The 27,876-nt window shown below is 41.1% G+C and overlaps 2 protein-coding genes across 8 annotated transcripts in view; one reads left to right on the plus strand and one right to left on the minus strand.

Moving 5' to 3' along the window:
- The first annotated feature begins 488 nt into the window (after positions 1-488).
- LOC132861577 (amyloid beta precursor protein binding family B member 2) lies at positions 489-24,020 on the plus strand. Of its 6 annotated transcripts, none has more exons than XM_060893182.1 (14): positions 489-626; positions 4,341-5,366; positions 6,180-6,355; positions 6,485-6,610; positions 7,783-7,913; positions 8,385-8,445; positions 8,909-9,076; positions 9,156-9,283; positions 20,402-20,516; positions 20,996-21,068; positions 21,456-21,539; positions 21,652-21,767; positions 21,956-22,141; positions 22,446-24,020. In XM_060893182.1, exons 2-14 carry the CDS (start codon positions 4,355-4,357, stop codon positions 22,620-22,622), a joined length of 2,553 nt encoding a protein of 850 aa, XP_060749165.1. In that variant the 5' UTR covers positions 489-626; positions 4,341-4,354; the 3' UTR covers positions 22,623-24,020. The 6 variants fall into 6 exon arrangements, with proteins under 6 accessions (XP_060749165.1, XP_060749161.1, XP_060749166.1 ...); XM_060893178.1 differs by lacking the exon at positions 489-626 and adding an exon at positions 2,713-2,779; XM_060893183.1 differs by lacking the exon at positions 489-626 and adding an exon at positions 2,713-2,779 and having other exon boundaries at positions 21,956-22,089.
- Positions 24,021-24,121: 101 nt separating this feature from the next.
- Positions 24,122-27,876, minus strand: part of LOC132861121 (putative methyltransferase NSUN7) — a 30,513-nt gene continuing 26,758 nt past the window's right edge. For both annotated transcript variants that reach the window (XM_060892498.1, XM_060892497.1), the window contains exons 12-13: positions 25,403-25,667; positions 24,122-24,819 (exon numbers count right to left, since the gene is read on the minus strand). In XM_060892498.1, the coding sequence (XP_060748481.1) occupies positions 24,236-24,819; positions 25,403-25,667 (849 nt within the window). In that variant the 3' untranslated portion in view covers positions 24,122-24,235. The remainder of the gene's footprint in view (positions 24,820-25,402; positions 25,668-27,876) is intronic.

Below are 27,876 nucleotides of genomic sequence, written 5' to 3' on the forward strand. Positions count from 1 at the left end.
CATAATGTGTTGTATTTGAGCAAAAGAACGAGTTATTAGTCGAATGGAATAAAGAATGAAGTCAATAAAGGAGAGTAAAAAAAAATAATATAATTAGAAGGGACAATATGGTGTAATCTCATTTACAACACTATGACACATATTGTAGCTTGCTGGCTAATTCACTGCAATTTAGCCATAAATAACAAATGTAACTAACAATTTTAATCAGTTTTATTTTACATTACCCTTGTTGGCTGTCTTAATGTTCTGAAAAGAGTGATAGATAACAATCAGAGGGAAATTATATAATGAAACCCTTTTTAAAATTTTTATTTATTGATTTGATCATAAAGCACACCCATTCACACGTTACCACACGTCCAATGTTCAAATTAGATCTAGATTAGATAGTTAACAGGATTCATGCAGACGATGTATGACGTAGTGAGGTTTGTTTTCTGGGGTTTGTGGCTCCGATGGCCTTCCACAACAAGCAGAGCGGCGGTGTTGAGGGAGGAGAGAAACTCTGATGACGGATAGCGGAGGAAACTGGCTTGAAAAGCGCACACACACTGCAGCTCAAGCTATTACGACATTATTTTGAGGGGACTGATATCTTCACCGTGTCACTGTGTTGGACGGAGGTGAGTGTTTTTCCTGCTGAAACATGTTGCTGATGTGCACAAGGGGATGATGCCAGGCTGTGGCAGGGGCACAGGGCAGCGCCCGGTGCCTTATCCTTATACACCAACTTTCTGCAATAGATGATGCTGTGTGATGCTTCCTGCTGTAAATAAACCAAAACAAAAACAAACACGCGTTTAAATAATAATTAGGTGGAAATATGCACGTGCGTGATTTTGGTGTGTGTGTGTGTGTGTGTGATTTTTCCCCCCTCCTTATTGCTGTGTCATGCTTTAGTGTGAAGTGCAACAGACGGGCCTGCAGTTTCATGGAAAATGCCAGTCAGGTCGCAGCTGATGCGGGTGTGTTTGTTGTGTGTGTGTGTGTATGCGTTGTGTAGGCATGCACAATATTATAATGTGATAGTTGCAATTAGGAATAATCTGATTTGCAAGATGGAAGATCAGGACCCTGGCCAGCGTCACACCGAAATATAATAATAATAATAATAATAATAATAATAATAATAATACTATTCTGCTGCTTATTATTATTGTTATTATTATTATTATTATTATTAATGATAATAATAGAAGTGTAGAAATAAAATTATGCAAGAGTAAACATATTATTGGGTTGATGATTATTGAGTTTGTTTTTTGTGTCCAAGGATTTCATTTAAATTTCTGATTTTATTTTATGATGCTTCATAATTTTTTTTGTCGTACTACACTAAACGCATAAAACATGAATTATCTAGTTAAGAAAAAAGTCTAGCATTTCTAGTATCGTTTTAAATCCGTGCTTCTGATTGGCGATTTCATTTATTGATTTATTTATTTTTATTTGGAAGAGGTCTTCAGTTTCAGCGTAAATCAACTGTAAAGTGTTGAGATTTCAGGAGAAAAAGAAAAAAAAAAGAAGAAGATGTTAACATGTAGCATAAGTGATAACATGAGCAAACTTGTTTTGTGGACATTCAGTAACAAGTTTTTTTTTTTTTTGCAGCATGACGTCATGGTTTTTACAACTTGGAATTGTAACTGAACTTTTTTTTTGCATTTGTTGGTCAATTGCTGTTGCTTAAGATGAATAAACCACATTATGAAGAGCTGTTAAAGGAAATTAATCAAGTGTAGTCTGCTAGCTTAGAGTCAGGTCGTGTGACACTGTCTCGTTGATTATTTTCCTATAACTGCACGCGCGCGTGTTTTGCTCCTGGAAAATATCACAATGTCTCTTTAACTACTGGAGCTTCATTGTATACGATGATTGATACACTTCATCTTCATTGTTTTGGTTTGTTGTGTGTGAAGTGATTTGTGTGCATTAGGTTGCTTGTTTTCACTGACATTAAATATTTACTTTAACCTAAATTAAAACATGTATTCAAATATATTTATTGTCTAGGAAGATGTCTGTTACTAACTGGGATAATATGACCCACACATTATAGTTGCAGCAGGATTTTTGCCTTTCTAGCAGTTGCTAAATGGCGTTCTGTGTTCCGTATTAGTTTAAAGAAATTAATTTAAAATTCAGACTTCATCTCAAGCATCCCTTTTTAGGTTTAAGTATTTTTCTCCCAGATGTAATGTAAATGTTTTTTAGTTTTTTTGTTATGAATTCCATCCTGGACTGAATCTAGCTTACAGTACAGGCTATTGATGTACTTACAGGAAATGGGCATTGGTGCTTATAAATAGATTAGGTCTGTCTAGAGCTCTCATCTTTCACATGCTTTGTAATGCACAAATTTAAAAAAAAAAAAAAAAATGGTGAGGGTAGTATGTAGTTTAAATGCCTGAAGTTACAATCCCTTTGTTGCATAAATGTGCACAGCCATAAACAATTCGTTGAAGCAACTTTTGAATTTATTCCACCATCCAGTATTTTATGGTAATAGTCTATCAGCGTGGTGTGTCTGGATTTGCCAATATACATTCTGTCCTACAAAAAACATTCCAGACCATCAAATTCTAAGAATATTTCCTGTGCATGGTTCACCAGGTTTTTTCACCCTACAGATTTTTAGTTGGACTCAGGTCTGGACTCTGGCTTGGTCATAGCCCTTCAATGGCTGGGTTAGCTCCCTGCCAGGGAATCAAACAGCAGCAATGAGCGCATGGGAGCCAGCCCCTGGACTACCAGGAGGAGACCATGCTGCACTTTGGTGATGTGTTTCATTTTGCACTAAATATTATAGAATTCAGGAATAATTATACTATTTGGAATGCTATCAATTCCTTTAAATTTGTTAGAATAAATACCTTTTAAAGTTAAATCTAATATTGCGGAATGCATGCAAAATAGTGAAGGTTATATCAGCTATAAAAAGCCATTCCCTCAGCAAGGGAATCTCCGTTGAAATAAACAAGACAAAAAACAATAAAGAAAACAATTTTTTTTTCCAAAAATGTTTAAACATCACCATACAAACAATTCCAGGTTTTTTTTATTTGATATAGAAAAGATAACATTTGAATGGGAATAATATTGAACTGCTGATAACAATTGCTAGTAAACATAAAGCAAAATACCAAGATTATTATTGAAAAATGCAAATGGTTTGCTAGGTGACTGAGATGCATTCAGCTTTTTGTCAAGCAGTGAACTCAGTTAGGTAGATAAAATCTTGCTATGGCTACTTAGCCAAGCAAACTCATTAGATACCTAATTGTTACAAAGTTGTACTTTGCTAGTGTGGTTAATCTGCCATAATTTTATGATCGTTATACACTGGGCTGAAGAAGTGAAAAGAAAGGCTAGCGGTGAAGCTAATTGCCTCAAGAACGGCAATGCTAATAATGCTACTTTGATTAGAATGATCGATACTCTGCAAATTAGCTGTGTGTGTGTGCGCGAGCTCGCATGTGTGTTCTGTTTATAGGGGTTAGGACAATGCTGCTGCAGTTGTGCTGCCTCATCACCTTGAAATAAGCTTGTCTCAAATCACATCTGCTGCTAACACACTTTCCACCAGCATGGATCACATAAATTTTAAGTATACACTTGTGTGTGTGTGTAGGTGTGTAGGTCGGCTTATATATATACATGCTATGTGTTCAGATTGTTTTTTAGGTGGTTCGCTGACTTGACAGTCTTTTGTGAGGTAAACAGTAATTGAGCCAATCTCCCCCTCCCCCCAACACACACACACCTTACAGTCAAAGTGATATTTAGTTTGAAACTAAATGGATGAAACCGAGTTTAACAACCCACAACGGCCAGTGCACAAAACTCACCTGAGGTAAAACTCAAATGTGCCACACCCTTAAAATCAGCCACATCACTATGGAGATCTATACATGTAAGATAAAACTTTGTTACACAAATAAATTAATCCAAGAAAACTGTCATAGCTATAATAATAAATTCTGAAAGAGTTACCTATATTTTGCATATTGTACTGTACCAATGCATGGTATTTGGCCCAGCACATTACAGACTTTTGTATCTATCCACCTGGCCACCCACTTAGACCTACACGTCATCCACCTCCCCCGACACTCGAAAATTAAGATAAAGCCTAAAAAAATAAAGATTATGGACTGTGCTTCGGTGGATTAGGATTTGTGTTTATGTATGACTGCTTACATTTGGAAGGTCAAAAACATCATAACCAAAATGGCTTGAAATGTGTGTCATATTACACAGGGATCCTAACTAGTGGGTAGGAAATGGTAACATCCAAAATAAATTAAATTATTTTTTTCTTTTGTTCTCAAATTTAGCCAACCAGCCAAGGATGTCGCTGCACAAGCCCGCCCTCAGACGCAGCGCCTCTACATTAGAGTCGACCAATCGTGGCAGCCCTTCAGTGACCCCACCCACATCTCTCAATCTCCGCTCTTCTCTCAATCAACAACTGGGCCGTGACATCACGAGAGGAGGCGTTTCTGTGGAGACACAGGGTTCTGCTGTTCCCCCAAAGAACCGCCAGAAATATGCCATGGCCAACTTGCAGAATGCTATGGGGCTGGATGGAAGTTCTTCCCAAGGAAGGGTTAAACCTGTTCCCAAGAAATCTGCCTCTTCATCTTCCCTATGTTCTTTTTCTCTGTCGTTCTCGCCGTCTAATACCAAACTAGCAAAAAATGGCACCAATCTCCAGCTAAAGGAGACACAATTCGACCTCAGTAGAAAGGACACAAACCGCAATGACATCAAGGCTGAGTGTGGGCGTGATTGCCCAGATACCTTTGCCAAAGATGTCGAGAAAAACATGCCCTTTAGACGAAGGACAAAAAGTTTTTTGGAATATCACAGAGAAGAAGAAGAAGAAGAAGAATCTCCTGCAAAAGAAATCCAGACACCAGAAGAAGAGAAACCGTGCATGCCCAAGTTGGAGCTCCAAAACTGGGCAAAAGAAAATCGCGTGGAGGCTCATTTAACGCTCCCTCAGAATCACCTGCTGCTCCTGGCCAATGAAGAGGAGGAAGAGCACCAGAGCCCAGCCCACACTCACCTGAGCCCCGCCCACACTCCTATGAAGTGTGCGACGGACGAAAGTGGCAAAGACGGTGGGCCGAAGGTTATGTCAAAAGCACAATTTGCAGGTGAAAGAAAAGAAACCCCACCCACTTCCCTGCCTTTAGCCCGGTCTCTGGTCCCACCAAATTCCCTGCCCATGCCCCCACCAATTGTGGCACAACAAAAAGACAAACAGTTGGAGGTGGAAGAAGAAGAGGAGGATGACGATTCAAGTTGGACAACTCTGTCTCAGGAGAGTCCATCTTTAGAGACACCACAGGAAACAGGTGAGTTTATTATCCTGCTTATCAGTCTATTTATTCATCTATCTGTTGATCTGGACATCTGGTTTATCTCATTCCATTTTCCTTTTCTTCATTCTTTTTGCTTTTTCTGATGATCCATTAATCCAGATGTCCATTATATTTATTTGTCCTCCGTATGTCTGTTTCCATCTTTTACTCATTTATCGATATATTCATCTATCCAACCTTCCTTACATCTATCTGCCCATTTTGTCCATGTCAATCTTCCCAAGCATCTATACATCCCTTTATCCATATGTCCATCCTCACATTCAAATGTCTATCTGTCCAAACTTACTTACTTCAGCCTTCTCATTCCAGGTTTATGTCCGTCCATCCATCCATCCATCCATCCATCCATCCAATATCTATATGTCCGTCTGTTCATTCTCCTATCGATCTGCATGTCCATTCATATGTCCACCCGTTTATCTATATTTTAACCCACTTCTCATTCTATCCATCTTTGTATGTCCATTTGTCAGTGTTTTATGTGTCCATCAGTTTATCACAACTATCATTTCAGATCAGGATTCTTTGAACACTAGACAGTTTGTTTCTGATTCATTTCACACATCCTACGTCCATTTCTCATCACCTCTCTCTTATCACGCAAGCACTTGTAATATCTTTGCTTATTCCCTTGCAAGAGTGTGTGTGATTCTGTCTCTTACGCTAAATCTAGTCTTTATCTTTAAATCCAAATGATGTTACCAGGGCAACACATCGGTGTGTGAGGGTATATATAGATATGCTATATGCGTGTGTTTATTCTGCATGTGCGTCGGCTTGCAGGTCCATGCAGTGACTCAGCGCTGCCCCCTGTTTGGCAGAAGGAGGATGATGTGGTGTCTGATGTTTATCTCTGGCACAGCAACACGCAACAGGACCAACCCGTAACCGATAGCAAACCGAACCAGGAAGGTGGGGGAAGCTCACTGTGTGTTCCCTCATCTAAGACTCAGTGTGAGGTACACACACAGACGCACAATATTATAGCTGAGGGCAAGAAGGGTGTGGTCAGTCTCTAATTGTATTTGTATAAGTAAATGATATCAATTTTATATATAATGATGTGACATGTGTTTGTGTGTGTTTAGAGGCCTAGTAGTATCGTGTCAGACAGTTCTGTTGAGCCTGTGCCTTCATCTGCTGCCTCTTCACCCTCCTCATCCTCACTCTGCTATGAAGCAACCACAGGCAGCTTCCTTAATAACAACTACCTGGTAATACACACACACAGAGACACACACTTTATACAACACTGATCAACAGCTTTGCTTAAACTGACTGCAGCTGTCTTTTTTTCTTATGTATTTTTTTTTAAAAGCCTTTACACAAGCCTTTAAATAATTAAAAACTCAGTGCCGAGCTTTCTTTAAGAAACACACTTCATGATGCTTCAAACTTCCATAACACTTCAGAAATGAAGCCATTCGTAGAACTGCAAACTAAATGTTGTGTGTTTGCGATTATAGAAAAGGATTCACTCAGGATGTTAAACCCATCAATGTGCACTGCAGAGCATGGATACATTTTCAGGACCACAAGTCAGTCATGTCCGGCAGGATACAAGACTATAAGTGCGGCAGTCATTAAAGACCCACGCTATTGACTAGAGCTGTTATTGTGAATCATGTCCTAGAGAGAAGGATGAATGAACGGATGGATAACGTAATGGTAAATGATATTGGTTGGTGGAGGGGTGGATAGGGGCTCTGTAAAAGCATCAGAGCACTTAGTAATTCAATATTAATGCAGCTGGTATGTGATACTGTCTAAAAAGATGGAAAATAGTGAATGAATTTTTGAGCAAAGAGATTTACTCTGACTTTGCTCAAGGAGAATGGAAACAATTAATTATCACTGTTTTGAAGATTAAAGATATTAAAGATCAGGAAATCTTGTAGGGTTTATTTGTTTATTTTAAGAACTATATATAGAGAGAAAAATGTCAAAAAGCCACTTATTTATCCCAACCAATCTTTCCATGTCCATATGCAAGCATCCAAACATACTTCAATCCCTTTATCTTTGTCCAGCTGTCTAAACTTTTTTCCATTATGTTGCCCATTATGGGTTTTGTCTGTCCATCCATCCATCCATCCATATCTATACATCTATCCACCCAACCACTCATCCATCCATCTTACCATGCATCCATCCACCCACCCACCCATTCATCCATCCATCTATCCATCCATTCAATATGTCCATCTTGTCATTCCTCTATTGATTTGCATGTCCATTAATATGTTTATCCATAGAGCTGGGGAATATAGTTTGTGGTGGCCATGTTTGTAGGCCACAGTGTGTTCTGGGAAATGTGAGTTCAAAGACTTGGTTTTTCTTGGCTGCCACACATATAAGCGATTAATGTTCACTGCACTTCCTACAGGACCTGAAGGAGACTGCCGCCCCCTCTGACTCCAGACAAAGTAAAAGTGTGAGAGGTGAGGAGCAGCAGGAGCAAGAGTGTGCTGGGGCTCGCTGCATGCCGTACAGCTACGTAAACCTGAGATACACCAGGTATGTACATTTTACTTTCTGTTTTGTTTTAAAGTGATAGGAAATTTAAAAAAAAAGGAGGAGGGAAGAGGATAGGAAAAATAATAAGGCAGAGAGGAGGAAAGAAAAAAGAAGAAGAAAGGGCATCGGGATGAAGAATGAGTGGAAGAAGAGACAAGGAACAGATGAAATTGAGGAAGGGGGTTGAGAAAGAGGTGCAATGAAGGGAGCTTTGGTGAAGAGGAAGGACAGTGGAAGAGAGAAGAATAAGAAGCGGAGGAGAGGAAATTCTAGTTCTAATTTGTTTATAGACATTAAGTTCTGAATCTTTTTGTCTTTCTCTGCCACTCTATGAATATTTATCACTTTGTCTTTATTTCTTTGTTTCCTCTATTTTGTGTTTCATTCCTGTTCCTCTTTTTCTTTCTCTGTTCTTCTTTCCCTCTTCCATCTGTCTCGCTCGTTATCCTTTGACTCTCTCGCTCTCTCTAGATCTAAAGTTCCACCTCCTCCTGCTGATACAGTGATCCCTATCAATGACTTCGAGACACACGTGAGTTTGTAGTGATTGTATAAAATGCTTCATTAAAATTTTATTGATAATTGTTACGCACATCGCCATCATGTGGTTGCAGAGGTGAACTGTAACATTGACGTTAAGACGGTTTGCTGTCCCCTGCTGGTATTAAACAGGAACGACAATGTACAAGAGAAAAGGAGGAGAAAGTTAAGGAAAATGTAAGAGAAAAAGGTACAGGAAGAAAGTGGCAGGAACACAGAGCAGGAAAAAGGAGGGAGAAACATTGCAGGAACTCTGAGGGAAGAGAAGAAAAATTAAGGCTGCAAAGAAGATGGAAATGAAGTGGAAGAGATGAGGTAGTGAGAAGGAAAAGAAAGTAGGAAAGAGGAGGAAAAGGAAGAGGAAAGAAGTGGAAAGAGAAGAAAGGAAAAAATTAAGCGAGGGATGAATTATGGGATGTACAACATGAGGAATTGTGTGTGTGTGTGTATTGCAGGTGTTTCGTGTGCGCTCTCTCGGCTGGATGGAAGTGTGTGAAGCTGACATGGTGTCTGGCAGCGTTGTCATCGGCGACTGCATCCGACTCCTCCAGCAATCGAACACACACTCTTACACCCGCACACTGCGCCGGAGAGAAAGGGAGAGTGCGGGGGAAATGGAGGAGGTAAAGATGATGGACAGTGAGCAGGACTTGAAAATTGTAAAGACATAGCAACATCCCAGGCACTTTTTGTCTTTTTCAGGGTAAAGCAATGCTGTTAGTGCTGCAGGATGCCACTCTGACCTTGATCGACCCTGTAGACCACACCCTTCTCCATTCTCAGCCAATCGGCAGCATCGGTGTGTGGGGAGTTGGGCGGGGCCACAGCAGGTCAGTCACGGTTAAGTGTTGCTTCCAATCCTGTGCCTCTGTGTAGGTAGATTGTGTATGTGGAAGAGGGCAGATAGCACTTTCCTCCTCCTCCTCCTGGTGTTACGCTGCCCTGTGATGCCTTTTTAATCATAAAGCATCATTTTAATTAGATTGTTGTATTACCATTTGGGTGCATATTGATCTCATTAATGGATTTTTATGGGTTTTTAATGAAAAATACTATGTTCCATTTGTTTACATTATATTTGCTTAAATATTATGGTGCTTGCTTGGTTGATGCTGTATTTAAATGCAGAAGGATATCTAAGAGAAGTTTAGGAGGAAGTTTGAATGCAGTAGCTGAGATCTTTGGTGCCTCTTTGTGATACTTAGCTTCACTTTAGCTTCCTCTGCTTTCAGATTAGCCAAACAAGCTAAGTGTGTAACTAAATGTAAATACAGTATTCACACTGAGCAGGTGATTAATTAGCTTTGTTTAGTTAGCTGCCTACTGTTTCTCATTCACTAATGGCAAGGCTTTTATTTATCTTTTTAATCCGAAAGGGTGCTAAAAATAAGGGGAAAATACCAGAAGAAAGCCTTTACGGTTGAAGTGAAGGAGGGGAGGTGCAGTGTATGAGCTGGCCACAAGATGGCGGTGTAGACAGCGATCCGAATGAACTGCTGTGTGTTAGAGCCGTGTTTCTGCACAGAGGATTTTTAAATGTCTTCATAGTGGACAGTTGGGGAGAGCTGTCAAATCTGTTAAACACACACACACACACACACACACACACACACACACACACACACACACACACACACACAGAATGAGATTCAGGGGGATGGAGGCTCCATGGGATTTGATCTCACAGCTCTATTTCTGGAGCACTCTGTGTGTGTGTGTGTGTGTGTGTGTGTGTGTGTGTGTGTGTGTGTGTGTGTGTGTGTGTGTGTAAGAGGGACAGAGAGAAAGAGGAAACCGCTTGAAGCTCCATGTTCCTGAGAAGCTCACCCCCCCCCCCCAACATTATCTTTCTCACTCTCATTCTTCACTTCCATCTGTCTCTCTCACCTTCTAGTGTTCCTATAAACATTTCCTTCTCTTTGTCACCTTTTTTTCTCTCCTTTACTCTTTCTGTCTCTCTAGTTTCTCAACTTTTTTCTCTCCCTTTCAGCATTCTTCTCGCTCTGATTGCTTTCTTCCAGGTGTTTTCTCACCCTCAATCTGTCCTGAAAATCCTTCCATTTCTCTCCCTGCACTCCAGTCCTTCCGCCTTTTTTTACTCCTCAAGTTCTCCTTCCATTGTTCTTTCTCCACATTTCTTTCTCTTTCTCCATCCCTCTTTTTTTCTTGTTTTTCCCCCTTTGCGTTAATTAGACCTCTTGCTCATCTCACTTCATCTCTCACTCTTTCTCCCTCTGTGTTTTTTTTTCTTCTACTCATTATTTTCGCATCGACATGTTTTCTCCTCTTGGTTGCTTTCTGCCTCCCATCACCTGTGTCCTGGAAAGGGAGATAAAAGAGAGCAAGAGGAAGAATTATGTTTTTATTTATTTATTTATTATTTAAATATGTTCAATAAATTAACGTGTTTTTAAGTTGTGAAAATAAATAAACAAACAAAAGATAAAATGAAGAGATGGAGAGAGAAGTGGAGTGAAGGACAGAGGGGAGAAGAGAGAGAGAGTGAGAGAGGGGCTTCTCGCAGTGATGTGAGAGGCGTGTATGTTAGGAAGGCTCTCGTACAGAGAGAGCGAGAGAGAGAGAGAGAGACGGAGGGTATAGTGAAGGGGAAGGGGAGCACAGAGAGAACTGTGTGACGGATGAGTGGAGGACAGAGGGAAGTGCGGTGTGCGCGTGTAGGAATAATGAGCCCGGGAGCAGCTTGGTGCTAATAGAGATGTTCGACTCGGTGAGTAGATATTCCTCTGTCCGCATCACTCCATCATTCTTTCTGTCCATCCCTCTATCAGTCTGTCTGTCTCTCTTTCCCCATGTCCATCTCTGTCCCATCCTTTTCTTTATTCATGTCTGTCCATCACACCCTCTTTCCTCTCTTTTTGTCTCTCTCTCTCTCTCTCTCTCTCTCTGCCTGCTGCTTTTCCTTCGCGCTGGATTTTTGTGTTCTTGCATTTTTGCTTAAAGCAGCTGCCAGGTGTGTGTGTGTGTGTGTGTGTGTGTAAGTGAAAGAGACAGCGTTAGAACGAGTGAGAGAGAGAGACATGTTAGTGCGAGTAATTTTTCTGCCGGGTTGCAGAATTAAACATTTGTGTGTGTCTTTGTCTCAGTGGAGTATATTAGGAAGGACGGGTATGAAAGATGAACTCTCCTCATCTCCATAGAGAAATAGGAAAGAAAAGTGTGTGTGTGTGTGTGTGTGTGAGGGAGAGAGAGAGTGTAGCTCAGGGGAAAGTGGGAAAGAGAATGGGATAGGTTTAGGATTCAGTGGATGGATGCGTTTTCTTCTTCTCTTCAGTTTCTCTTTAAATCTGTGTTCAGTTGAAACACTACAAATTGCAGCTGTAGTGTGATTATTTCGCAGTGAAACACTGAGACAGAATGTGTGTGTGGATTTGAATTGTAACTGCCTGCTTATGATGTCATAATAGTGCTCTAGCAGCTTCAGATCTCCTCACACTCACTGACTGACTGTTCACTCCTGAGAGCTTTCCTCCCAGTTACACGCTGTCTGTCTGTCTCTCTGTCTGTCTGTCTGTCTGTCTGTCTGTCTGTCTTTCAATATGCAATAAGGTAATTTTGTGTATGTTTACTGATTTGTCCAAAACATTCAGTTCAGAAACACAAAATGATTTCAGTGTAGGATTGTGTACACACACACACACACACACACACACACACACACACACACGTACACAGTGATTTACTGGTGTGTTCTCTTCATGTCTGAGAATGTAATAGAACAAATGAGCGCAGAGTGACAGGGAGAGCGGGAAAAAGAGCAAGACGGATGAGGAGGGAGAGAGAGAGAGAGTAGCGATGGTGGAGAGACCGATGTAAGAGAAATGTAACATTTTGGTAAAGATCCACTGAGAGGGATAAACCTTGTGATTGGGGAGGTGAACTCTGGCTCCTGCTTTACTCAATATTAACTCCGCCCACTTTACAACGAATAGTAATAGTAGTGCCTTAAGCGTCTCCTGAGCTTTAAGATGAGCTAACTGGTTTATTCCTACACCAACTTTAATCCTGTTTCTATAGCAGGCAAGCGTATCACTACGTACGGATCCATAAGTGATATTAAAGATTATAGTCTGGTGATGCTTTGCAAATGCATCTGATAAAAGGGAAAATCACCAGTATAGCATCATACACTGACCATAGGCTTGTAGAAACACCTGTGCAGGTAGTATATGTTGCTTACAGTATTAATCCACAGTTCAAGGCAAATTAAAATTTATTTCTATTCATACAGAAATAATATCCGTTGTGCTTTTTTTTGTATCTTTTAAGTCATCATTATGCTGTGAAATTTTGTTCATTGCGACTGGAGTGTACTGTTCCGCCAATTGTTGTTAAATGTGGTAGACCGCGAGTGTCTCAACTGCAACTACAATATCAGTAAGAAAAAAAAATGCAAATCGTTCAGCCCTGTTGTTCACGCATTAATTTCCTTTCCGTAATATAACCAGCGTTGCCCTTTTAACAGTGGGGCCCACTTAAAATTCCTGATACCATTGCCCTTTATAAGACATATAGCTTGTTGTACACAGTGAGATCATTAACCTTTTTCTGCACAGACACACACACACTGCGACTAGGGAATTCCTCTTTGCTGATTTTTCATCTCTTGATCTTGTTTCCTTCTTGTCTTTCCTCTCGTGCCTCATCACTCTGTCTAGTGTCTCTTTCTCAGCTCAGAGCTTTGTGCTTTCATCTTTCTTTTTCTTTCCATATCACCCTAGTGCATCCGTTCCCTGCAGCACTGTCCTCCACTACACAGGTTTCAGCACCTTGTTCTCACACTCGCTATTCATTTTTCATTTCTCCTTTCCATTTTCCTCTAATTGAATGGTATTGTTCACCTGAGCGCGCTCTCTCTCTCTCTCTCTCTCTCTCTCTCTCTCTCTCTCTCTCTTTCTTTCTCTCTCTGATTTAGCGCTTGCTCTCATTAATTCTCTGTCTCACAGTGTGTCTATAAATCTGACCTCAGAAAGTGTAGAGTCAGTAGAATTGTGTGTGTGTGTGTGGTGGGAGAGGAGCGATCCTTCTATATAAGCACAGGGATTTGATTTGCCCTTGTTGACTTCCCCCATGCCTCAGAAGTGTGCACTGCCCAGAGACAAGTGTGTAACAGGCTCAGAATTCCAAGACATGAGACGAGATGTTTGAGAGCTGTGTAAATCTGACCATTTTTTCTGTCAAGCAAGATGTAGACCTACTTTGGAAGTGCACTATCTTGTATGAAATCTGTACAGTTGACTGCTAAAGTTCAAAAGCTGTTTCTTTACCATAACCAAACATACGTACTCTAACCAAATGTACATTACCCTAAGCCCACTGTGCGTAACCCTAAGCCCACTGTGCGTAACCCTAAGCCCACTGTGCGTAACCCTAAGCCCACTGTGCGTAACCCTAAGCCCACTGTGCGTAACCCTAAGCCCACTGTGCGTAACCCTAAGCCCACTGTGCGTAACCCTAAGCCCACTGTGCGTAACCCTAAGCCCACTGTGCGTAACCCTAAGCCCACTGTGCGTAACCCTAAGCCCACTGTGCGTAACCCTAAGCCCACTGTGCGTAACCCTAAGCCCACTGTGCGTAACCCTAAGCCCACTGTGCGTAACCCTAAGCCCACTGTGCGTAACCCTAAGCCCACTGTGCGTAACCCTAAGCCCACTGTGCGTAACCCTAAGCCCACTGTGCGTAACCCTAAGCCCACTGTGCGTAACCCTAAGCCCACTGTGCGTAACCCTAAGCCCACTGTGCGTAACCCTAAGCCCACTGTGCGTAACCCTAAGCCCACTGTGCGTAACCCTAAGCCCACTGTACGATCCAAACTTCGTTGATAATTACAAGTTGATAAATTTTAACAGAACATTTGTCCCAAACACCTGCCCTGTGGCAAATTTAGAACATGTGAACTCTGGCAAGGAAAATTGGCAGTGAAACATTTGCTGGAGATATTTTGGGACAGTTGGATGATTGTTCCTGTGGAAGTTGTTCTGGTGTCTCAGTGACATAAATGCAGTACGCTAGTATAACGTACAATAAAGTGTAAGAGTATATATATTTTTTCACACAAATATTTGGCTTTCCTCTGAAAACCCATTGAAAAGCAAGATCTACATCACTAGTAGGACTCTTGTTTCTCCTCCAGCCAGTTATATTCATTTAGTCTTAATTTGCTGCAGAGTTTAAAAATAAATGTTCAGAACGCTGCACTGGAGGCTGCTCAGTAAGTACTGCAGTGCTGTTTGGGAAAGACTGATCTATAAACAAAATAAATGCAGGCTTTATCGGTCACATTTTATCGGTCACAGTTACTTGTTACGATTGCACAGGACTTTCACGTTATATCGTGACACTAAATGAGTATAATTTTGGTTACACTTTAATTCACTCTCACTCTCTCATTTTCTACCGCTTATCCGAACTACCTCGGGTCACGGGGAGCCTGTGCCTATCTCAGGCGTCATCGGGCATCAAGGAAGGATATCTCATTCACTCACGCAATCACACACTACGGACAATTTTCCAGAGATGCCAATCAACCTACCATGCATGTCTTTGGACCGGGGGAGGAAACCGGAGTACCCGGAGGAAACCCCCGAAGCACGGGGAGAACATGCAAACTCCACACACACAAGGTGGAGGCGGGAATCGAACCCCGACCCTGGAGGTGTGAGGCGTACGTGCTAACCACTAAGCCACCGTGCCCCTGTTACACTTTAATTATTATATTTAATTTTCTTTTATTGATGGGGCAATCCAAAGTAACTAATAACATCTCCAAACCCAATTCATGTAGCTGTTTAGCATTGCTAGGACATTTCTACCAGCCTTTCTCGTTCCTGCCATGTTGGTTTCTCTGGATTTCTCTGATCTTCCAGTCCTGTGTCTGCCATTTTGGGGTGTGTTTGTCTTACAGACACTGCCTACTCGCACCATTCTGGTGTACAACATGGATGGAAGGGGGTATCTAGGTAATGCAGTGTGAATGCACTGAGCAGTTGCTCATGGGTAATAAGGTTCAGGCTGATTTACAGTCAGGGATGTGAGCGGCAGCGACAGGAGAGCAGATGAGTGTGTCATGTAAACAACTTTACAATGTTAATGGGTAATTAAGCAGTGATATTAGCCTAATGACCACCGACCGTGACAAATTATCTCTCTCTCTCTCCCTCTCTCTCTTTCTTTCACATACACACACTTGGCTTGCTCTCCTTCTGAGGACCTTCAACTGATATAATTATTGCTGTAGCTTTTTAATATAGTGCCTGCACTTAACCCGAACTCTTATTTAAAATAAATAAATCAAAGCTGCAGTTTTCCTCTTTTGGACCAGTCACATGTCCCCACAAGGTCCAACGTTCCTGCAATGGAGACACACCAAGATATAAACACAAACACAGCCCATTATTATGCTGGTTTTATTTATTTATTATTATTTTTACTTTTACTAACTATTACTTCATGTTTCCTTCTTTTTATTTCTCCTTCCTCTTCTTTTCTTCTTCCTCAATTCTTTAATTCCCCTCTTCTGCAAAACTTCCCATCCTTTACCGGATTTCCACCTTTCTCCGTTACATCTTGTGCTCTTTTTCCTCTTTTCCTTCCTCTCATTTTCCTCTCCATCTACTTACATTATTCCCATCCTGGCCTCTTCTTCCTTATTCCCTCCTTTCTTCATCTTCCCAGTTAAACCCCTTTTGCTTTTTATGGCCACATCACCCTTTCTTTTGCCTCTTTTTGTTCCTCTTCACTTTCTTTTTTTTTTTCCCCTGGCTCCTTTTCTATTAATATCATCTATTTCCATTTTCCTTTCACTTCGTCTCCTGTGTTTTTTCCCTCCTATCGCCTATTCTCTTCTCTATTCTCTCTTCCTTCTACTCTTTCTTGTGCTCTAATCTGATTATTCATATTTAAATCTCTTTACTATAGTTCAGAGTTTTGCTGCTCTGTGTTGCAGTGGAAAGAAATGTTGCAATTATTTATTTTTATGCAGCACATTATTACATAATTTATGTAGCAGTGACAAATGTTAGTGTTTTTAGTATCTGCAGTTTTGGTTCGAGGCTCACTGTCCTTTTTCATTTCTGCAGACAAGTGAACAGAACCGCAAGTGAAATAAATGAATGGAGGGGGATAAACGAGCGCAGATGATTGATGAGACGATGCAGAGGCGAACTCGCTTAAATAAACGCAACTCAGGGACTGATTAGCAGGCCTGCCTCACACACACACACACACACACACACACACACTATACCCCCTAAGCCATTGCTGTTCTCTTGTTCTCCGCTATTTCCTCTTTCTTGTTCTTTCCATCTCAAATTTCAGTCCTTTCTTTCTCATCCTCACTACAATACTCCCCTCTTTTCATCCTTATTAATCTCCTTCTCAATTTCCTTCCCTTTATCTAATCTCCCTCTGCTCTTCCTCGTTCCTGCATCACTCCTTTCCTGTCCTGTTCTTCCTCTTTCCTTCTTCTCTCTTCCACCTATTAACATTTTTGTCCTATTTTCCATCTTATTCACAAGCAAATCCCTTTCTCTCCCTCTCCTTCCGCTGCTCATCTCTTTTTATGCCTCTCTTCACTATATTCCTCGTCTCGTCTACACTTCATCTCCTCCTCCACATGCTCGTTTCTTCCTCCCCCCATTTCCTCCCTTTCTACTCCTTTAATTCCTCTGTCGCTTTTTCCACTTCCTGCTCAGTTTTCTCCTCCAGACCCTTTACAGCTGCTATACTGTAACATAAGAGAGAACAATAACTAGTTTATCATATATAAAAGCACCTATAAATGGACAAAAAAACCCACAGTCATTCTTTAATGAATAAATAATTGTACATGTTGGACGCGCTGTTTCAGAAAACGTTGCACCCTGTCTTGTAGTAGTTTCCTGTGACATCACATCTGCAATTTCTTTATTCCTTACGTAAAATTTGAAGGATTTGAGATTGCAAGATTCGATTTGTGTGACTTGGGATCTCCTACACAGAAGCTTTAAGAGAACCTTATTCCAAACGTGTGATGGTTAGACCCGTGGTCTCTTTTTTTATGTAAATGGCACATTCTCTCTTTGATCTCGCCTCTAATTAGATTCTTCACCTACATATGATTCATGTAATGTAATGCAGTTCAGTATTTGCCATGCAGCGTACATGTGTATCAAGTGTGTGTGTGTTCTGCTTGTCAAATAGCCGAGGTGTGTAGCTGCGTAATGAGTGTGTCTCCCTGTGGAAGTGCAGTAATGGAACATAAACAGATAGAGATGAGATCTCAACTTTCAAACACACACACACACACACACACACACACACACACACAAATTTCTGAAACAAGAAGACGAGTTTCTTCGCAGTCCAGACTCCTGTAAATCTCACACACACTGGACCATTGACTCTAAATTTGTCTGTACAATTAAGAAGAGACATGGTGGGTAATTGAGTCATAAATACAACTAGAGGCTGGAGCGATAAAGCCAAGGTCTTCACACGCACTCACACAGTTTAATAATAGCATCTGCTGCACCTTGCATTTCTCCACCCTCTATCTACCGGGATTGAAGTTCCCAGCATGCATTGCTCCAGGGTCGGTGCTACTGCAGTGTGTGTCAGTCATCCTGTATACACACACACACACACACACACACGTACGTACTTTGTACTGCTAACAAGATGGATGTTTCTTGTTCCCGCTGTGTATTTAGGTTAGATTTCCACTCCACTCTATGAGGCAACTCAGTCCCCCCTCTGGAAATCCCATAATTCAGTGCACGCTTTGAAGTCTGCTGAATTTGTAGTGTTTGGTTTGGCTCTGTGTTCCCTCGCTATTACTGTGTGCGCGCGCTCTGGAGACTTTTGTTTTGAAGAAACTTTACACTTGGCAAACCAGATTATTTCCAGCTATGAAGTAATAATAGGTATTATAGCAGTTGAGCTGACCAATCAGCAGCTTCGTTTAAGCTCGCAGTCAGTTGAGCAGTCGACTCTCTGTATTATTTAGTTCTGCTCATGCTGCGGTGCCGTGTTGTTCTCAAATGTCAAAACATATATATGGAAGGAGTCTCCAGTGCCTTTGGGCTTTGTAACAGCCAGGTTTCAGGGATAGGAAAGTCATAAAGATGGAGGGATTTGTAATTTCTGTTATACGTCAATGCTAGTCAGGGAATGCCTGTTTAGAGCTGCTATGTTGTAAGTGCTAACAGGCCATATCTTGTTTTGAAATTTTAAAATGTACTGTAAGTCTCAGTATGGCTCTTATCCCTAGATTTCTTCAGCACTCAACAGCTTTTCCCATCACAACTGCTTCACTATCTGCTCGCTCCATGCATATTTTATTTAACTGTATAAATAATTGATTGTTTATTTTGTTATTCGTCTTTGGCTCTCTTCTGCTTGTGTTTAATGCCATTTGTACTAGCTAATATCCTATCTAATCTTGGTGGATTAACGAGAGTATAATAGCTGATGCTAATCTAGTCGCTCCATAGAAGTATCAAACACATAATTGATTAAGTAACAGTAGTTAGTACTATCATGTAATCATGGGAAGTGGTGGCTCAAGCGGTTAAGGCCCGTTGTTGTTGATCGGAAGGTTTGGGTTCAAGCACCAGCACTGCCAAGCTGTAATTGCGCAATCCCCTTAACCCTCCATGCTCCAGGGGCACTGTGTCATAGCTGCCCCCGCACTCTGTCCCCAAGTTCCTCAGTTGGGATATGCAAAGAAAAGAATTCCACTGTGTTGTAATGTATATGTGATGATGATAAACGCTTCCAGAATTCAATTCATATACAACTGGGATACTTGTGGGAGTGGGAGGTCAAACGTTCTATGGGAATAGCTGGGATTGGTCAAAATATGTGCGAGAAGGTGAAACTGGTCAAGGTTAATGTGGAACCAGGGTGGGATTTGGTCAAACCTCCAGCAGAACAGTTCGGTAACAGAATCGGTTAATCTTTGTGGTGGAGCAGGCAAACTTGGTTGAACCTTCTATGGGAGAAGGCCAGATTGGTCAAGCCTTTGGTGGGAGTAGGTGAGATCTATCAGATTTTCTGTAGTAATGGGGGAATGATTAGACTTTCTGAAGGAGAGGGCAGGACTGGACAAACCTCTGTGGGAGATTGAAGGTGTAGACAACCTTTCTGCAGGAGATTAATGATCTTGTTAAACCTTCTGCATGGGTGGTCAGGACTAGTTGAAGCTTCAGTGGGAGAGGGTGAGATTCTGTAGGAGAGGGTATGCTTGGGCAGACACTCTGCAGGAGATGACAGGATTGATCAACCTTATTGCAGCAGAAGGCAGGATTGGTCAGACCTTCTGTGGGAGAGAGAGTTCGACTGTAAGCTAGTGATATTTCTTCTTTTAAAAATCACACATTTCATTGACCGTTGCTACGCTACTTACTTCAGCATCTTACCTTCTCCAACTTAATTTCATACCTGTAATTACGCATCTCTCCCAGTGTGTCCCACAATTTCATTTCTAATTAATGTTCTATTATTACGGTAAACATGCATAGAATCTGTTCTATAACAAGGCTCATGTAGCAGATTTTGGTAAATAACTTCAGAATGTTCTTAAGTGCACAGTCGATGGAGTTGAGAGCACTTTTGCTGGATGTGGAGCACACAGATGAACCAGAGACAATAAACTAGAAAATTCCCTTTTTTTTTTTGTAAGGTAGTGCTGGTGTGTAATCCCCTAGTGCACCCGCTTCACTTTGTATCCTCATTTCACATCTGTTTGTGGCTATTTTTAGAACGGATAGCTTTGATGCACAGGATTTGAATGTTCTTTTGCAGAAATGTTTTTCCTCTTGGAACATCAAAGTGAAAAACCAAGTACAGTATATGTCTCTATTTCTTACACTGTGTTTATTCAATGCTGCTATGAGATGTCAGAGGAGTTGGACTGAATGTTTTAGCATCTGTTTGTTTGCCATTTTCAGGGATTTTGCATATGTGGCTCGGGATAAAAACACACATGTGCTGAAATGTCACGTGTTCCAGTGTGACAGTCCTGCAGAAGCCATCGCTGCCAGCCTGAACCAGATCTGCTCCAGGGTGAGAATTGCTCTGTGCTCTGACAAAACCAGATAAGCTTCTTGAGGGGCTCTGAATTATGGCCTTGATGATGTGATTCTCTGTACTTTTGGTCAGATTACAGCCATTCTCTACAGCGTGTCCTAGACTAGTTCCATATAACAATAGAATATTTTATTTCTAGGTTCTCAGCATATTGTAATTAATCTGCTAAGCAGTTATTCTGCTAAGAATTAACACACGTGTGTTATTGTTACTATAGTAATAGGTTCCACAGGCATTTGTATGGTAGGATGGTTAGATGTTTTAGTATTTCTGGAAGGAGTCTCCAGTGTAAGCACTTTGTAAAACTCACAGCCACAGCTTTAAATGTTTCAGGGTTATAGCTGTTATAAATTTATGTCAAAAGGCCACCGGTTGCAAGACTGATGTCCCAAGTGTGCACTTGCGTGCAGTGTTTTTATTAGAGGTCATCTGAAACTCCTACTGTATTTCTCCAGATTATGGCAGAGAAGAAGAACGGTAAAGCGGCAAGCGGCTCGTCCCTGCCTGGCACTGAAGTCCCACTACAAGGTAAAGAACGAGGAACGATTTACTGAACACTGAAGCGTGTGCATTTAAGAGCTCTCCTGCTTATTCATCTTTTCTTTTTAAGCCTGTCTCATTTTTTATTTTTACCCATGTTCTGTTCTTTTTACATGGTCCCTCCCTTACATTTTATTTCCTTATTTTTACCTTAGTTTTGTCTTTACTTTATTCCTCTTTGCTGTATTTTCCTTTATGTTCATTCCTCATTTTATTGTTCCTTTTCCAGGTTGTGTCTCTCTTACTTGTCTTTTTTTTATTTTTATTTTTCTTCCTTGCCATTTTCTCATTGTCTTTCTTTATTCTTTCTTTCAGTAAATAGAAACATCTGTAGCTCTGTAATGTTCTCAGCCTCATGTGTGTGTTTTCTCTCAGTAGACTTTCCCACTCCAAACACTGCAGTACAACAGAGTTTCCATGTTCTCTACCTGGGAATGACCTCTGTGTCTCGTCCCATAGGTAACCTGCATGTACAACACACACACACACACACACACACACACACACACACACACACACACATACACTTGTATAAACATAGTCCAGCATCTCTATTCTCTCTCTCTGTTAGGGATGGACATTATAAATGGAGCGATTGACAGTCTACTGTCGTCCACGGGGAAAGATGACTGGACTGCAGTTTTGCTGAACGTGGAAGATGCGACAGTCAGCGTTATCAAAGAGAAGGTCAATGTCTTTCTCTACACCCACACACAGAAGAGGGAAAGCTGAAAAATGTTGATTGCATTTCTTATTGGTCACAGACCTTAGCCAAAAGACAGGGAGAAAAATAGGCAATAAAGGCACAAAAAAGTTGAAGATTAAATGAATGCAGCAACTCATTCCTGTTTGTTTGTGTGTGTGTGCGCACGCAGGAGGAGGAGGAGGAGGACGTTCTGGTGGAGTGCCGTGTCCGTTTTCTGTCGTTCATGGGCGTCGGCCACGATGTGCACACGTTTGCCTTCATCATGGACACGGGCAACCAGCACTTTCAGTGTCACGTGTTCTGGTGTGAGCCAAATGCAGGGAGTGTGTCTGAAGCTGTGCAGTCTGCCTGCATGGTAAAGCCCCTCCCCCCACGACACAAATCCCCACACGCACAACCACCCCGCAAACCCACTAACGTATTTAATGAATTAGATGCTTAGATTCTTGTTTATGATCAGTTGTGTGTCCGGCAGAATTTAAATATATGTAGCTTCTTCAGGACATGTCCCCAGGTGAACTACTGCATAATAGTTTAGAATAAAATCAGGTGCATTGGGTGCTAATACTTATGAGACATGAACACTTTAGCGCGTTCATCGTTAACATGATTTCTGCTAAACTGGATCTAGAAGTCTAACCTCCTGTTCTTTCTCTCAGCTGCGCTATCAGAAATGCCTGGTCTCTCACTCTTCCTCTCAGAGATCCTCCACCTGCTCATCTCCATCTTCTTCAGACTCTGTGACTCGCCGTGTGACTACCAGCATGAAGCGTGGCGTCCAGTCCATCATAGACACTCTGAAAAAGAAGCCTGCCCCGGAGATGCCTCACCAATGACGGTGCAACTCAGCTACGGTCACGGTCAAGGTCACGGTCAGGACATGTAAATAAAACACAATTAACTCTGTACAGCCAAGGAGAAACTAATGATCAGAAACAAGGAAGTGGAAAGGAAGAGAGATGACCTTATGGGTGAAGTCTGCACCCGTAGCTCTTTGAACTCTGACCATCTCTAAGTGCTCCCTGAAGTACACCTTGGACAAAAGCCACACAATTACGCTCATTTTTAAGCCAACAGACACACGACCACAATGTGTATTACTCTGTTACCATCATGTTGATGTTAGTGAAGACTCATTTTCATGTCTGACGGCATAATCATGTCAAGCCGGTGCATCAGTGTGTTAAGTCAGTACAACCTCGGTACAAAATGAAGCTGTATTTTACCCCCATTAGGCTGAAAATACAGAAACAGGTGAAATGGTGAATTCGGTAGGTTTTGTTTGAGAATCGCTTGCACACGATTGAAGGATCCTAATTACTTCAATCCATGGTGCCAGACCCATACTGTACTTACCCAAAATACCCCCCTTAAGAGAAGCATATGTAGCACATGATTTTACTATTATTTTTATGATTCCTGTGTCTCAAATTACACTTCATTCAGAGCCCCTTACCGGTAAAGTCTAGTGTAGTGTTCGTCCCATTAGTGATGCCATAGTTCAGTATTCCTGAGCTGAAGGATTTGATTATGACTTGAGAAACAGATACATACAGTGCTGGAGTAAGTTAGAGATTATACATTGAGTTACAAGTGAAATGCTTTGCCCAACAAGTGAACAATTTCAGTCAGAAATTACCACACAATTCTTCTGCAAGAACATCTTTTCCAAGAACATACATCTCTAAGGGGATTTTCGATATGACTAGTGTAAAATTAACTTAATGTAACTAACATACAGCTAAGCAAAGCATCAATGGACAACTAAGCTAATGTAAACATTTGTGTTCTTTTGTTTAAGATCTGTTTCATATGGGTGTGTGGCATGTCCAGTTGTGTTTAAATTACGATTAAATGTCAAATACTATATTCCGCCTACTGCATAATTCATTCACTGTTGTTATTTTTTAAACTATGTTTTAATAGTATAATAAAACTCCAATACAAGATAAAAGTACAGTTACCGTTCCTCCATTAAGGTACCACTGTGCGATAACGAGAACTAGAAGCCCAGAAGTGAGGACTGTTCCGCAGTCTTTATCTGCACTAATTGTTTAGTGTGTCGACACCAATTTGCATAACATGGAAATTTTTTCTAAACAAACTGCGTGGCAAGGGTACAATAATGATGATTGCTTGACTCTCACTGTCTGTGTATGGGAAAAAAAAAGTGTCCTACAGTCTGGAAAATACAGTAAGTGTAACTCACCTGCGTCCCTGACTCACCGTATTAATGTCCATAATGTCCCTGTGCTAATAAAGGCATTTCAAAAAAACATGCAGCTGTGTTAAAGGTTTATTCTGCTTTTAGCAAAAAAATGATGTACAGGTTTTAACCTAGAGAATAAAACAGATCTTACAAATTATTACACAAAAATAGAATGTCATTGAGTAAAAAACAGAGACGAACCTAATTTTGGCACTATTACTGTGTGTATGTGTGTGTTTGTCAGAACCAGGGCCGCAGGCTGCCCCGAAATCGTGGGTGTGTCAGCGGGGCAGGGTGTGTCAGCGGGGCAGGGCGTGTCCAGTTCCTCCAGTTTTGAGGAGTATTGTGCTTTACTGGAGCAGATGTTGGACACAGTGATGGGAACTGAGGAGGAGGAAATGAAATCAGCACAGGACGCAGGACTTCCTGTCTGGCTCTGGGCTGAGCAGGGGGTGGAACTTGAGAAGCAGCAGCTCGGTGGCCATTGGTTCGATTCAGCGTCCTATAGGGTGGTGCAGGGCCCTTGGAAATGGAGGTGATGGAGAGTCCATTGATGTCAGAGGTGGAGCTTAAGCTATATAAGGTGGGGTCTGTGGTGGAGAAGGTTTGGGCAGTGTTGAAGGGAGTAGAGGAAGCTGCACTGCCTGTGTAAGAGATCAGGCCAGTGGAGGAGGAGGAGTAGGTGGTGGTGGTGGTGGTGGTGGTGGTGGTGGTGGGGGGACCTGCAATTAAAGAGGTGTGGCTTGGATTGGAGAAGGTTGAGGTTGTGCTGGAGGAGGCATGCTTGCACAAGTGCGGAGGAGTTGGTTTGGATTTTCCTGAGACTGAGAAAGTTACAGAGAGGAACAGAAAAGAATTAGAAACCGAGACAGCTGTCAGTTGTTACCAAAACATATATGGTCAAAAGTATGTGCATCCCTGACCATCATACCCATATGTGTCAGAAAGCCTGACCTCAACCCCACTGAACACCTTTGAAATGAACTAGCACCCAAAGCCGCATTGTTCAAAAATCAGTGCCTGACCTCACTAACTGAATGAGCACAAATCCCCACAGATAACCTCCAAAATCTAATGGTAAACGTTCCCAAAAGATTGGCGCTTACTATAAGAGTAAAAGGAGGACTAAATCTAGAATGGGATATTCAGGGGTGCACAAACTTTTGTGTCTATAGCTGAACACACAACACTACAGGTCTAATGGAAAAAGGTGAGGTGCAGAAGCCAGTCATTTACATTTAGACCTGCTGTGAACAAGAGCTTGGGCGACCAATGGCAACAGAAAGTGGGTGGGGACACAATGAGACAACAAAGCATGAAGATGCAGCAAGGGAAAACCACAGATACATGAAAGCTTAGCCTGAGGGTGCCTACTCTGAAGTGTTTGTTAGTGTGTGTGTGTGTTACCCCAAGGTGAGCACGTGCTGTTTGTCCTCTCCTGTGCTGCTGCTGGAGCTGAGCTATTCAATTTTGCCTCACGGTTCAGAAACTCGGCCACCTGCAGCTGGCTGTTAACAGAGACACGGGGTCGCCGGCGAGATTGATGCACAGGTCTTTTTCGTGTCTGTCGACCATGACCCTCTTTCTTGATCAGCTGTATCCCGTCCAACAAGCCGCTAGCTGTGGCGCGAGCTATTACTTCCTGTGCTGTCTCCGTCACTTCTGTCTCAGGCTGTAGAGGAGATGCAGAGGTATATTCAGTGTTTAGTAAATTGCACATTAACCACTATATTCTTGAAGGCAATTCCCACATCTTAATTGGGAATGGAACACCTTGGAGACGAGTTAATCCCTGTTATTACTAATGTCTGTAAACTGTTGTCACCTCTTTAGTAAGACAATTATATCGTTTCCAAGAAAAATCCCCTAGGTGGCTTATAAAACTCTGAGACTGGAGACTTCTAGCATGAATGTTAATCATCTCCATAAAAAAAAAAAAAAAAAAAAAGCATGTCGAATGTCCACTATACAAATGATTTGAGTTATAGCTCATAGCTACTATTCTAGAACATTCAGACCAATCAGATTTTTAAACTTTGCTTAGAATTTGTCTCACTCACCACATCAAATATTTAGCAAAAATGCTAACTGCGGTGGCTTCTGATGGTCCTGATCCTGACATAATGTTGAAGGCTGTGACCATACAAGTACGAATATTTCCAGAATTCCACTCTTCATTTCACGTTGGCTTTAGCACTTCAGGAATTTTATAGTCTCCCTGTATGAACACTGCTCACACTGATAGTACACAAAATACATTTAAGATGCTAATTAGAACTGTCTAATCTTGGCAGGAATCCTGATTCTCATGTGTGTTTGTGCACCCTGCTGGATCACCTGCTGTCTCAGCAGAAATCTACCCACTCGGTGTGAATAATTCAATCTTTCTTAGAGTGTGTGTTGGGGTCGTGATGGCTTGCCATGCTGATGCTAACACAGGAAGACAAGGGAGCAATGAAATATTTAATATGTCCTCCTTAATGTCCTCCTTGTTCTCTCATTTATTCCCTTTTTGGCTTCCCTTCTCTCTCTCCATAAAGTCACAAAACTGTTATTTATGGTCAAACAAAGCACAAGGTCACAACGAACCATCATCATCACACACATACACAAATCTAACTGTCAAAAAGAAACTTGTGCATTTGAGCATTCTGGATGAAAAAAACTGCCACAAAATACTCATGTTCCAGTGGTTAAAGTCATGAAAACTGTTGCTAGGCAACTACAAAATAATTATTTACAGAGTGCTGCAATTTAGCTAGCTAGCATAAAGACATTAAGTCTTGGATTTAAGCCAATGTAAAGGTGTAATGTCTGCGGAAACAAGACAAAAATATCTAAAATATCAACATTTCACTCAGATGTGTTGATAAATCACAAAAAAAAGAGAGTAAACTACTAAAATAACACCAGAGTTAAACTTGGCATCAATTGCTAACCAAATCAACTGGGTTTTTTTTTTTAACCAGATAGCTAAACATAAAACTTACCTAAGGGGTACTGTAGCTCTAAAGGAACAAACACTATTTGTTTGGAATCTTTTTATGAACATAGTGAACAGGATTGTATTAAAGTTGTATTTAACATTTATTTACTACTCAAGTACCAAACTGGATATTAAAACTGCTGAAGGATTCTGTCAAGAAAATAAATAAATAAATAAATAAAATAAATAAAAGGACGCAAATACAAAAATATAAAGAGCGCTGTACAAGATTGACTGAAAAGCTAGTGGTAGTTAATCTAAACTTGAAGCAAGTGAAAGCACTCATGTTTCATTGTCGGGTGGTGTGCAGTGGCTGATGGGAAATGTAGTTTCAGCACAACCATGACAGATTCTGATTAACAGAGAAGCTCAAAATCATCTTGGAATTAAAAAAAAAAAAAAAAAACTGCACAACATAGTTCTGATACATATGAGCTGTAAACTTTACTTAATAAACCAAATTATACAAATATGTTTACATGTTAGCGCCTATACAATCCACTTAGTGCTAGTCAAAAATGTTGTTGTTTTTCTCTTTTATATACGTCTGAGAACGTGCTAAAAATGTATTTGGCTAATTTTGTCAAATAGACTTCTATATTTGCCATGAAACAGCTAGCTAGCTAGTTAATTTAGCTATTTAAATAACTTCAGTAAATTGACTATTTTTATCAAAAGGATGTAATTCTTAAATTCATAATATAAAATTTTCTTGACAAGAGCTAAAATAATAGTTCATCATGCTGACAGGAAATGACCACACTGCCGTTAGCTACAAGCTATTAACTCAGTGACAAATCTGCTAAACAGATTCCTGCCCACACAAAAAATAAAATGCTGTTAAACAACATTTTTATGGTTAGCACAATAGCTAATCGCTCTGGGCAAGTGGGAA

This window comes from Tachysurus vachellii, chromosome 18 (assembly GCF_030014155.1).
Source record: "Tachysurus vachellii isolate PV-2020 chromosome 18, HZAU_Pvac_v1, whole genome shotgun sequence".
Classification (NCBI taxonomy): Eukaryota; Metazoa; Chordata; class Actinopteri; order Siluriformes; family Bagridae; genus Tachysurus; species Tachysurus vachellii.

What these genes read in the sequence shown, in the direction of transcription:
- LOC132861577 (XM_060893178.1), top strand. An exon ending in TCCTTAATAACAACTACCTG is followed by an intron (nt 6,611 to 7,782) that starts GTAATACACACA and finishes CACTTCCTACAG; the next exon opens with GACCTGAAGGAGACTGCCGC. An exon ending in CTGTGCAGTCTGCCTGCATG is followed by an intron (nt 22,142 to 22,445) that starts GTAAAGCCCCTC and finishes TCTTTCTCTCAG; the next exon opens with CTGCGCTATCAGAAATGCCT.